A 12,500-nucleotide genomic window follows, 5' to 3' on the forward strand; every position below is an offset into this window, starting at 1 on the left:
ATAAAATTCTTAGAAATTTGGACCCCTACTTCTTCTCCGAATCTTATTGCCTTTTTTGCCAATTCGTCTGCTATGTCGTTGCCGATGTTTCCACTGTGTCCTTTTACGTATGTTAGAATAATTTGGTTGTTTACTGAAGCATTTTGGAGCAGTTGCTTAATTTTAAATATATAGGGGTTGAGGTTTTCTGGATTATTTATCCCCTGTAGGACTGACAGGCTGTCTGTCAGCAAATGATAGGTGCTTCGATTTTGTTGTAAACTAATATATTCTATGGCCTTGGTTATAGCCATAGCTTCTGCTTCAAAATTGTTACTGTACTTTGGTAATGAATATTGTTTGGTGTCTAATAATTTTTGCTCTTTCATAACTACAAAAGCTGACCCAGCTCCAATTTCATTGCTTGAACCATCTGTAAAAATTTTGTAATCTGTTTCTTGATTGAGTTCTTTATTAAACTTAAATCTTAATCTTTTAGACGGATGAATTTTCCATTTGTCAATTTTTTTAGTAATAGAATCCGCATCGAAAATTTTGTCATTCCAAATAAACTGCTTTCCATTTTTGATAATGTTGTGTAGTTCTATCTCTTTTTCTAATTTTAGATGTACTGGTGGAACATTAGCTAAGACGTTTAATGCATTATTTGAAACTGTTTTATAGGCTTTAGTTATCGATATTAATGGTTTCCGTTGTATTGATTTCAATCTTTTGATTATGGTGCCAATGTTTCTATACCAGACTGGGCCTGCATAAGTTATTATTCTTTCCATTCCCCTTACATATATTTCCCTAAGTTGTTTGTTTTTAATACCTCTGTTTTTACCTGTAAATTTGTTTAAGTTAATTGACAAGTCGAACACTTTCTCTTTTATATAATCTAAATGCGGAAGGAAAGACAGGTTTTCATCTAAGATTACTCCTAATATTTTCATTTGCTGTACCTTTCTTATTTTATTGTCTCCTAATTTAAGTATTGGTGGGCTTTTTGAATATTTTCCTTTAATAACCATAAATTCGGTTTTTGTTGCATTGAATTCAATCTTTTTTTCGAGGCCCCATTTTTGTATTATGTTTAATGTCTGGTTTGCTTTATCTTGTAGCTTTCTTTTAGATGTTCCTTTAATTATTATTGTGATATCGTCGGCGAAAGCTTGCACATATGTTTTTTCTGGGTAATTTTCCCTCAGTACCTCTGTAATCATTATGGTCCATAGTAATGGACTTAATGGGGATCCTTGGGGGGATCCTTTTCTTAGGCAATACATTTTCTGAATGTTTTCGTTTTTGTACGAGATTTTTCGATTTGTCATGATTGCATTGGTTAATTTTATTAAATTTTTTGGGCAATTATTTTCTTCTAAGTACTTAATTATTTCTTTTTTATCAATGGTGTTGAATGCATTTTTGATATCCATTGATATAATCAAAGCTCCCTCTTTATCTAGAGAAGCTTGGTCTAATTTTTTCTTTATGTTCTCTAATGCCTGAATTGTCGAGGTATCGTGCTTGAACCCGTATTGATTTTTGGGGAATAATTCGTTTTTGTATAAGAAGTGATATATGCGGTCTTTGAGTAAGCTTTCTAGGATCTTTCCGAATATTGAGTTTATTGCAATTGGTCGGTAATCTGCAGGTGTATTCTGACTTTTCTTTTTGGGGATCAATATTATTTTTGATACTTTCCAGTCCTGAGGAAAATATCCTAGTTTTAAACAACAATTAAATATATTTACAAAAAAGGTATTTTGCTTTTGATTTATTAATTGAATAAATTCCGTTGTTAAGTTGTCCGGTCCTGGTGCGATATCTTTCTTTAGGTTCCTAATTATTGCTTCCACTTCCTGTTGCGTAAACTCCCCATCATCTTCAATGTCATTGTTTATTTCCTCTTCTTCGACTTTTGTTTCGTTTACTTCGTTTTCTCCTGCTAAATCATATAATTTACTTATAATATAGTCGACTGTTTCTGTAAGACAATTTGTTGATGAACCGTCCTCTTTTATCATGCTTTTTATAATGACTGCTTTTTTAATTTGATTCCGGGCTAATTTGTATCCTATATTAAAAGGATTCCTCGTTACTTTGGCTAAAAAATTTTCCCAATCCTTCTTTTTCGCCTGTGCAATATTTTCTACATATAATTTATGTTCTTCATAATATTGAGCTTTAAAGATTTCTCTTATATCCCCTCGACTTCTTTTGAACCGTCTTTTGATTGCTCTAACTTTTTTCCTTTGTATTTCTAGTTCCAGGTTCCACCAGCTTTTCTCTTGACCTTTTCCCTTGGTAATGCGTTTTTCATATTTTTTGTATAAGTTTTCCAATGTATTATAAAATTTTTGTATTAAATGCTCGACCTCCTGTACATTATTCAGATTTCGTGATTGTAATTCCCAATCCATCTTTAGTAAATCTGTTAATGCTCTTTGTTTCCCTGTTTTAGTTATTTTAAACATTTGTAATTTGGCCTCTTCAAATATTTCTATTTTGATGAATTTATGATCACTGTATGAAGGTTCATTTAAAACCTTCCAATTTTTAACTTCCCTAATCAAATTGTTTGAAACAATAGATAGATCGATCCAACTTTTGCCCCTTGAATTTTGGAATGTTGGTTCACTGTTCTTGTCGTTTATTAAGTTTAAGTTATTTTTAATAATAAACTCTAAAACTAATTCCCCTCTATCATCTAGTTTGTCACCTCCCCAACTGTGGCTTTTTGCATTAAAATCTCCTGTTATTAAAATGTTCTCTATATGTGTTTTTTGAATCACGTTCTCTATTTTAGTTAGTAGGTTCTCTATGTTCCCCTTAGGTGCTGCATAGCAGTTGATTAGGAGAAGTTGTTTGTTCTTAAATTTTATTATTACTGCAATAAAATCCTCTTCTATTTGTACTGGAAATATGTTGGTTACCCTTGAGTGGAATATGATGCCAACTTTTGGGTTATCCTCATGCGCAATAATTCTATCTTTTATTGAACATGGTATAATTTTACCTTTTAAGTGATAGGGCTCTTGAACTAATGAAATATGATGATTTCTCCTTTGTTGATAAATGCTTAAATTCTGATTCGCCTTAAAGGACCTGCCTAAGTTAACCTGTATCATTTCTAATTTTTCTGTTGAATTTAATTTTGTATTCACCATTTCTTTTCTTTTTTTTTTTTTTTTTTTTTATACGAGGGAAAAGACTGTCTAAACCCGGAGTTGTCGTTTGGATACCGCTTGCGTATCCTGTCTAATTAGAGTTCTGTTAACTCAAGTTGGCGGAGAATTCTGTCGAGCTCCTGCTCCCTTCTGGCTTTGTAAGTAGGGCATGCCCTTGACATCATGGAATGACTTACCATTTCTGGTTCCCACCCGTCCTGCTTGCAGGCGCTGCATAGGTAATCTTCAACTCTGCATTCTTTGTAGTGATGTCTGCCACTACACTCAGTGCATCGCGGCGTCTGAGATCTACACCATTTTTGTGTGTGGCCGTATTTAGCACAGAAGGTGCATCTTGGAACATAAGTATTGTCGAATACTCGGCACCTATTCCATCCGATGTTTAATTGCTCTTTACCTTGCAATTGTCTCCAAGCTCTGTATTCCAAGCTTACGATTACCGTTTTTCCTTCTTTACCTTGCCATGTGGTTACTATTTTTATATCTTCTTCTGTACATGTTAATCTATTCTGTGAAATGAGTTTCCGAATTATTTCCTCAGATGTGAGTTCTTCATCTATGCCAATAATCTTTAATTCTGGTTTCTTACTTTTTGGCCTCTGCGTTTTCATTCTTGCTCTGAGTTCTGGGTCGTTTTCCATGAGGTTTTCTAGGTTTTTTAATCCTTCTTTTGACGAGGTTGACACTACCATTCCTCGCTTCCCCTCTCGCATTTCTGGGTCACTTAACCCGAGCTCCTGTGGGTCTATCCTTTTTTTTTATGGCAGCTTGTACTTCTGCTGTGTTCAACGTCTCGGACGTGACTAAAAGTGCAAATTTGGCTCTCTGTTTTTCATTCTCATCCTTTTGCGTTTGTGAAAGATGGGAAATTTGGTTACCCTCTGTTGTCGTGCTCGTCCTACCTTTAACCGCATCCGCATATGATGCGACCGTTGTCGTTGCCTTTTGTTCTTTGTCTCTGGCACCTTCTAGCCTCGCTACCTCATGGGTGGCTTCCAATGCCAAATTTTTTGTCCTAGAAAATTCCGTCATGATCCTGTCTATTAACTTTTCCTTTTGTTGATCTCCAGCCGCCAATGCCAAGAGCGCCTTCATAAAGGACTTGTCCACTTTCATTAACTTTTTTAACAGCTGTTTTGCCCTAGAAGTCTCCTTTGTACTGTCTTGATCTATTCCTTCATCTTTGTGTTTTTCATGATCCTTACGATCTGTCTTCTCCTGTGCCGAATTCGGTTGAGACTGTGTCTCTTTGTTTTCCTCTAGTGTAGATTTACTTACCTTTTCCCTTCCTTTATTTGTGCTGGTTTTAGAGCTGAGGTGTCTATCCTGTGCGAGGTTCTCCCCTGTTTCCGGAGCTTCGTCATCTGAAGACCACCAGTCGTCTTCATGTTCTGAATAAACTGTAGTCAAACTCCCTTGATCATCACCATCATCTATAGGTGTTAGAGTGTGGTCCTCTTTTCCGGTAACTGCCCCCGGGGCTCTTTTTTCTAGTGGTTGTTTTATATTCGTCTTTGCCTTTACCGCTGGGCTGTTTCTCAACATTTCCTCTTTTGTCACTGAATTTTTTTTGTTCTTTCCCATGTTTACCTTTCAGCGAAACCAGGGTAGTCTCACCCAAAATAGCAGCCACGGATGTCGAGTAATCCTGTGTCCCTCCCTTTTCGGTTCGGATTGCAATAGTTGGAAGTTTCCTAGCTGTTTTTGTGAATTGCTGATGTTCCGCCAAATCTAGCCAAAAAAAACTAGTAGGAAGGCAACACTGAAGATGTCTCCTGAATAATTAATTTTTTTTGGCGTTCTCAATTGTGCTAGGCTCTCGCGGTTTTTTTTATGTCTATCTCCACATTTAAACGAATCTTTTGACACCTAAATTATCATCCCAGAGCCTCTAGAAGCCGAGATATGAATGCTATACTCAAAATGGTTGGGTCCCACAACAAGATGGCGGCCCCCACAAGGTCGTATGGTGGGAAAAAATAATTGTTAATTTCTTCTCGACGGTCGAAATTTGGCCAGATTCAGCTCACTACCCTATATCCTTCCTCTGCACAATTTAACACTATCACGGATAATTAATGTGCTCAATTGCTTTTTAATCGAACTTTGAACTCCAGGGGGCAGGCTCTACAGTTATGCCCAGCCAAGATGGCAGCCCCCATACCGGCGCATACACGTGGTAAGAAAGTTGATTTTTGCTGATAAATCTCCTGTATCTCGCTGAATCAAGCCGAGATGGTAGCGGCGAGGCTTCGGAACGTCCCAGGAGCGATGAGAGTGGCTTTCAAGGTGCGAAACAACTTTTTCTTGCCGAATTTCTAATTTGTTCGAAGTGAGGCCAGTGGCTGCTACCTCTAGCCCTAACCGCGATGTGCGTCGTTGATTTAGCCAGATTGCGGTCGCTTCAACGCCCGTCTCGCATCGCCCGAGACGCTCCAAGCCTTTATAAGGTCATGCGAGCAAATTTAGAGGACTACTTACAGATTTGATGATCGCAGAAGGCCCCGAAGCGGGAGGTACCAGTGAGGCTGCAGCTCGGCCGGCCGGTAGGTGGCAGTCATAGGGACAGAATGTGAGAAGGGCCTTGGGGGGGGCCCACCTGCACCACTAATGTATCGCAGGTAATAGTCATAGGGACAGTGGGAATCTCGTTAATCCATTCATGCGCGTCACTAATTAGATGACGAGGCATTTGGCTACCACAAGAGAGTCATAGTTACTCCCGCCGTTTACCCGCGCTTTTTTGAATTTCTTCACTTTGACATTCAGAGCACTGGGCAGAAATCACATTGCGTCAGCACCGATCAACGGCCCTCGCAATGCTTTGTTTTAATTAGCGCTGTGTCTAAAGGTACGTCGGACGTACCCGAATACCAAAAGCTAAAGGTACGTCCGACGTACCCGAAACCGTGAGTCTAAAGATACTTCGGACGTTCCAGAATACTAAAAGCTAAAGGTACGTCCGACGTGCGCTTTCTCGCAAGTTTTCACTCAAGCGACTCAAGTTCCACCTGCCCGTCCGTCGTTTTCAAGCAGTTCGCACGACTGACCTCTTAGACGCGCGGATCCGAGAAAAAAAAAGTTTTCGTCAACGAGTTTGTAGTTGGACGCGCAGACGTTGCACCGGTTACATCAGACGTTGCACGGGTTGCACTTTCTCGCCTACTCAAGCTTGGTTTATACCACGGAAATGTTTATTCCTCCGTGGTTTACACGCAGCTATTATATCGCTTGATTAGGAAAAAAAAAAAGTTTTCGCCATCGGGTCGATTTCGATGCAAGTAGTACAAATCAATCCATTCCAATCCAGTTCTTGGAGTCCGTCCGAGTCTGTCAGGTGTTCTGTGAGTCTGTCTTATCCATAGTCTTATCCGTCCTACTTGTGTGGCGCCATTCTCCCGTCTCTTCAGTCAGCGTGTTACAGGTGTTCTGTGGTGACCGTTCCGCAGCACGTGCGGCGCCAGTCAAGTGTTCCCGTTCCGCAGCTCGTGTGATGGCTGGCAGCAAAATGAAAGTTGGGGACAAATTTCCAACGTTCAGGGAACTGGAAGCTGCTGTGAAAGGATACAGTGAAGAGAAGTTCGTGCAGTTTTACAAACGTGACTGTCGAACTGTCACAGCGGCGAAGACCAAAGTGAAGCGTTTTCTGAACGAACGACTTGGAATGTATCAGGTGGTTTACTGCTGTATCAAGGGGGGCAAGTCTTTCAAGAGCCGCAGCAAGGGGGAAAGAGATACCAGGTGAGGGCCAGCACTGGTCATTGTTTCCTTTGTGTTTCTTTCTGTGCTGCCAATCCACCATGGTCAGCGACGTGGTTGCGTTGTACACATCATGCATTTAGACGATTGTTTCCTGAGAGACATTGAGCATGTGACAACGGATCACTTTCAGCACCTTTCAGGCTGGATGTCCGGCGTTCGTGAAGTGCAGGGCCTCTGACGATGGGAACTTCCTGGAGGTTATTGAAATGAATGAGGACCACAACCATGAGTTATCGAAGGTATGGAGTTCCTAAGCATCCTTAAAAGTGTGCGACAGTATCTTAATGCCCTGTCCTTCATCCCTCACCATGTGTTGTTAAATTAAGCCAATACAGCTTTTGCTGTTACCTGTTCATATTGGTTAGTGAAGTTCAGTTCTGTTTTTTCACAGAAACAAACCTGAGTTTTGAGGTTATACAGGGTGACATGCACCACTGAAATATACTTTTGACGAAATGTTTGACGTGCTTACTTGATCGCGCAAAATGTTCTCGCTCAATTCTCATTGAGCTGGTAGCACCAGCACAGGGGATGCGAAGTTTTGCGATGTCAAATTAATGGGATCAAAGCAGTACATGCAGGTTCATTTCTTATTCACACTCAGAGGAATTCCTGCTGCATCATTATTACATTGAGGCAGATTAACTGCAACTTGCTTGTCATCAAAGCCGCCATTCTACAGTGCTACTACATTCAGGAACTGTGTCCTTGACATCACATGCGAGCCATATATAGGAAACACAGATTTACAGTTACAAGCATGATAAGGTGAGATTGAAGTGAGCTTGCTTGTGCTAAGAACCTAGATGCCATATATGCAGAATGTTGTCTGCACTTGTTTGCTTCACTCTGTGAGCTTGACATTGCATAATGCAGTTAACCTATAATTGCATATGTAGTTCAGTTTAACATTGAATGAAAAGTTTATTTTATTGCAGTTACTCTACAGCCACCTGCCACAAACCAGAGCATTAAGAGAACCAGGGGCCAAGGAGGAAGCCACACAGCTCTTGGCTTTGCATGCCAACAAGAAGTTGGTTAAGAAAAGGATAGAAGAAAAGACGGGGAAACTTGTCCTGCTCAAAGACTTGAGCAATGCGGCCTCTTCCCTCAGACCACAGACAAGGAATGACCTCATTAAGACTGCAGCTCTTCTGCAAAATGAGCATGGTAAGCACCTGATATTGTAGCACAAGTTTTTAAATAATTGCATCTGGGTTTTCCAGTGGGCTTCAGAGAAACTCGTATGTACAGTCGGCCAAATCTTTTACATTTAGACCATGAAATTTATTTCTACAGGTACAGACTACCACATCCTTGCTGATGGGGAAAACTTCCAAGGAATTTTGCTGTCCAATGAGTCTATGCTGTCAAATATGGATGCCTACCCAGAATTCCTAGGAATTGATGCCACCTACAAGCTTCTAGAAATACGAACACCAGTCTATGTGATGCACGTTGAAGACTCCAATGGAGACACAGAGACAGTATGTGTTGCAATTCTTGTGAATGAGTCTGCACCCACTATCAAATGGATGTTGGAAAAGTTCAAGGAACTGCACCCATCTTGGCCAAAAGTAAAGTGTGTCATGGCAGACAAGGACCTTTTGGAGCGTGACCTTCTCAAAGAAAGCTTCCCGCAGTCGAAGGTGCTCATCTGTGTGTTCCACACTTTAAAGACTTTTCGACGCGAGATTGCCTGCAACAAGATGAACATCACTGCAGAGGAAAGGGACCAAGCCCTGGCACTGCTCCAGAAGATGGTCCTGTCACGATCGAGTGAAAAATTTGAGGAGCTTCAACTGGAATTTGACAATAATGTTTGCCAAGAGATCCGCTCTTACTATGACAAAAACTGGCGTCCCATCAAGGATGAGTGGTACACTGGACCCAAGTTTATGTCTGAAAACTTTAACAACACTACCAACAACAGAATTGAAAGTCTGAACGCAAAACTGAAAAGTGTTATAAAAAAGAATAGCTCCCTTGAAGAGTTTGTGTGCTCACTTTTCACAGTATTGAACGCCTTGAGCGATGAACGTGACCACAGAGCATTGACAAGCATATCCAAAAGACCTTGCAAAGCACCTTCTAGCCCTGAAGAAGCTATGTATCAGGAATCATTGACTCCCTATGCCTTTAAGCTTGTAAGGGAGCAGATCTACCTGTCAGCCAAGCGAGTACCAAGTGACCAAAAAGCAGATGTGTTCACATTCGAGGCGTCGTCTGGCAACACGTCAACAACAAAAACTAACTGCAATTGTTCCTTTTGGAACGCTATGAGACTGCCATGCCGGCATGTGTTTGCAGTTAGGCGGACTCTGAACATTAGTCTCTTTGATGACAAACTTTTTCTAAAAAGGTGGTCCAAGGCATATTACTACTGTCATCAGAGAGCCTTCCTTTCTCAAGAGAAGTGCACAACTGAACATTCCATTTCGGAGCAGGCTGCAAAACCTCGGAGGCCAATGTCGCAGCATGAGAAATACAGGGAGGTATTTCCTACATGCAAGTACATAGCTCAACTTGCTGCAGAAGAAACAGGTGAAAGATACCAGGGCCGTCTAAAAGTTTTGTTGGCACTCTCTGAGGCATGGGAGCAAGGGCGCGAAATTGAAATCGTGGAAGTGTTGCGTCATGAAGCCTCATCCCCTTCATCACCAGAGCAAGTCAGACGCCAGCTGGAGCTGACTGTGTCCGTAGAAGAGAATGCAGAGTCACCCAAAGCTGCATCAGGTGAGGATTGGGACACGTCTGAAACTGCAGATCAGAATAATTCACATGATCAACCAGATCTGCCTCAAGCACCTTTAAGCCATACCGGGGCAGAACCACTTCATACCACTCCTGAGAAAGAGCAGCGTGCCCATAATGCAGGTGCATGCGAAACTCCTGATGAAGTGAGAAAGGCACAGCCACGCGAGAATACCTTGGCCCCTGCAAGCAGCGCCGGGCCTTCAGACTACATGCGCGAACGCCTCGGAAAGCTGAAAGTGCCCGCTAAGGTGAAGTCACGAGGTCGACCCAAAGGGGCGGAGAAAACCGTTATTGGGCTTCCACGACGGCGGCAGGGACCCCACAAATCAGCAGCAACACTGCAGCCATTTCGCGATCTGCCTCCTCAGGAAAAGGAGCTCAGGATCCTAAGTTGCTTAGTTCCTCAGGGCCTGCTAAGTGAGGTTCAGCAGGGGAAACTGCTACTCGGTGAGTTGTGAGATTTACCTTTATTTATGCTTAAATTTCCTATTTTGTTGCAACTTCAGTCGCTATCTAAGGTGTAGTACGAAGGTGTCTGATATCACCTATAGGGCTGCAACTACAGCTACATTCTGTAAGAATATTGAGTGTTCAATTCACAAAATAAACCTGAGCCCTAGAAATAAGTTCCCCTTGTTCAGATTCATAGCATTCTGTTGTACCTTAAAGCCATCTGATGGCAGGTTCAGAACACTTATTCAGTAATTTTTACAGGTGAGGACCAGGTGGAAACCATACCTTCCAGGATTCCAGAGACAATCCTCGACGAGGAAGTTCACCTTGACTGTGTCCAGAAATACTTCACTGAAGACGGCTGGACAGCTGTGCTGGCAACAGTCAAGGTGAAGAAGCAAACCATAAAGTGGAAATGCAACGAATGTCGGGACCTGTTAGAAGAGGACCCTTCTGTGATTTGTGACTTATGTTTGTGTTGGTTCCACCAAATCTGTACTTCACTGAGCAGCCGCAACAGGAATAGTTCCTGGTTTTGTGCGAAGTGTGTAGCAGCAGCCCAAATGTAAAGGAGCTGCTCCGTGAGTGGAACACAGCGATGGGAAACCTGCTGCAATTGCTCCTACGTGCTATATTTTGTTAAAGCTGGTCCATACATGCTACAAATGAGCAAAATTACTCCAACCTGCTACGTTTTGTGAAAGCTACTACATTAATGCTACAAATGAGCAGAATTGCTCCAAAGCTTCTACGCAAGCAGGGTTTGCTTCTACGCAAGCAGGGGAGCTCGCAAGCAGGGTTTGCTTAAGCACAACAAAAGATGGCTGAGTGTATGCCCCACTGGCATGCTTATAAAAAATGGAAGAAAGCTTAGTGCTGTTTCATGCGAGTGACATTTACATGTATTGTGTGTCTGTGTATTTGTTCCTATTATTCTTCATACAATTGTGATCCTTTGATTAAAGCTTGCATTAGTTGTGCCTTCAGTGAACACTGAATTCATTCATTGTATACATAGTTTGCATTGACGTCACCATGGCCGCCATCTTAGGGCCCCCAGCTACTTTGAGATGCTGGGTTAGCTCAAACGGTGACATAGGATTTGTGCCGGTGCCCTTCGCGTTCCTTTGATTCCCCACAGCGCGCCTTGCGAACAGAAGAAAGTGGGGACATCACAAAAGAACACGGGGACCGAACAACTGTGTGTCCTCCTCTGCAATGGTACTCTCTAATGACATAAAAAGTCACGGTTGCCGCTATCTCGGAGCACCCAGTGCAGAGAACCTGTCTGTGATGTCACGTGAAAACTATGTATAATAAGAGCATTAAAATGCTATCTGGCCTGTCTTTTTCGTTTTTGCAACCTGCTAAGGAGGAGATCATGAGAGCACCCAGGCGTAGGCGGCTAGCTAGTTAGTGATCTAACTTGGCTAACCAGATAAATAAATTCGTTTGGTTTGCTAAGAAATGCTTTGCATTTAAAAATCTTACATCTTGTTTTTTTCCCTGCAGTAATTAGCTAACGACCCGCTCATCTGGAAACCTCGTGGACTCAAGCGCGCTGGTTAGTTTTTGGGAGCCGGTCGCAGTTACGGTTTCAAAGGTCAGCGAGTAGGTCGGCTCCCAGAATGGTTTTCGTGCAAACTCAGCTGGCTACATAGGCGCATATCACACAAAACCGCGTTCGCGAGAGTACCGCACAGAACTCTTTGCCCGAAAATTGCTCTGCCGAGGGAAGGACATCAGCCTCTGTACTTACGTGCGAGCCTCCCCCTTTCCGTTCAAAAGATCTGCTAGGAGAGAACGGCACCGCCGACATCGACGCCGTTCGTCAACCACGCGATGCTCTAAGTTTTCCATTGTCACCGGTAGTACTCGCTCCCTGTCAGTCTTTTACGTGAGCAGGCTCGCACGAAGGCTCGTTTCTTCGTATATATGCAAAAATTGGTACGCGGTAGCCGTGGACCCACCCGGCAACTCCCGGCGTACGTCCGACGTATCTTTTTTTTTTTTTTAGACTCAGTTTCGCGTACCCCCGACGTATCTTTAGACTCACGGTTTCGGGTACGTCGGACGTACCTTTAGCTTTTAGTAATCGGGTACGTCCGACGTATCTTTAGACTCACGGTTTCGGGTACGTCGGACGTACCTTTAGCTTTTGGTATTCGGGTACGTCCGACGTACCTTTAGACACACCGTTTAATTAGACAGTCGGATTCCCCCGGTCCGTGCCAGTTCTGAGTTGGCTGTTTTCTGCCGGCCGAAGCAAGAACCTCAGGCGCGAAGCCCACGGAAAATGCACAGCTGTGGCTTTCCACAGGAAGGTCCCGACGCTGGTCCGGGCTCGGCCGCACC

General features: G+C 42.5%; 1 protein-coding gene across 1 annotated transcript; it reads left to right on the forward strand.

The window, feature by feature from the left end:
* Nucleotides 1-6,114: 6,114 nt before the first annotated feature.
* On the forward strand, nt 6,115-11,136 carry LOC142792088 (zinc finger SWIM domain-containing protein 3-like). Its single transcript, XM_075885595.1, has 5 exons — nt 6,115-6,914; nt 7,066-7,174; nt 7,874-8,105; nt 8,235-10,139; nt 10,407-11,136. Exons 1-5 carry the CDS (start codon nt 6,667-6,669, stop codon nt 10,712-10,714), a joined length of 2,802 nt encoding a protein of 933 aa, XP_075741710.1. The 5' UTR covers nt 6,115-6,666; the 3' UTR covers nt 10,715-11,136.
* The last annotated feature ends 1,364 nt before the right edge of the window (nt 11,137-12,500 follow it).

This window comes from Rhipicephalus microplus, unplaced genomic scaffold, assembly GCF_043290135.1.
Source record: "Rhipicephalus microplus isolate Deutch F79 unplaced genomic scaffold, USDA_Rmic scaffold_204, whole genome shotgun sequence".
Classification (NCBI taxonomy): domain Eukaryota; kingdom Metazoa; phylum Arthropoda; class Arachnida; order Ixodida; family Ixodidae; genus Rhipicephalus; species Rhipicephalus microplus.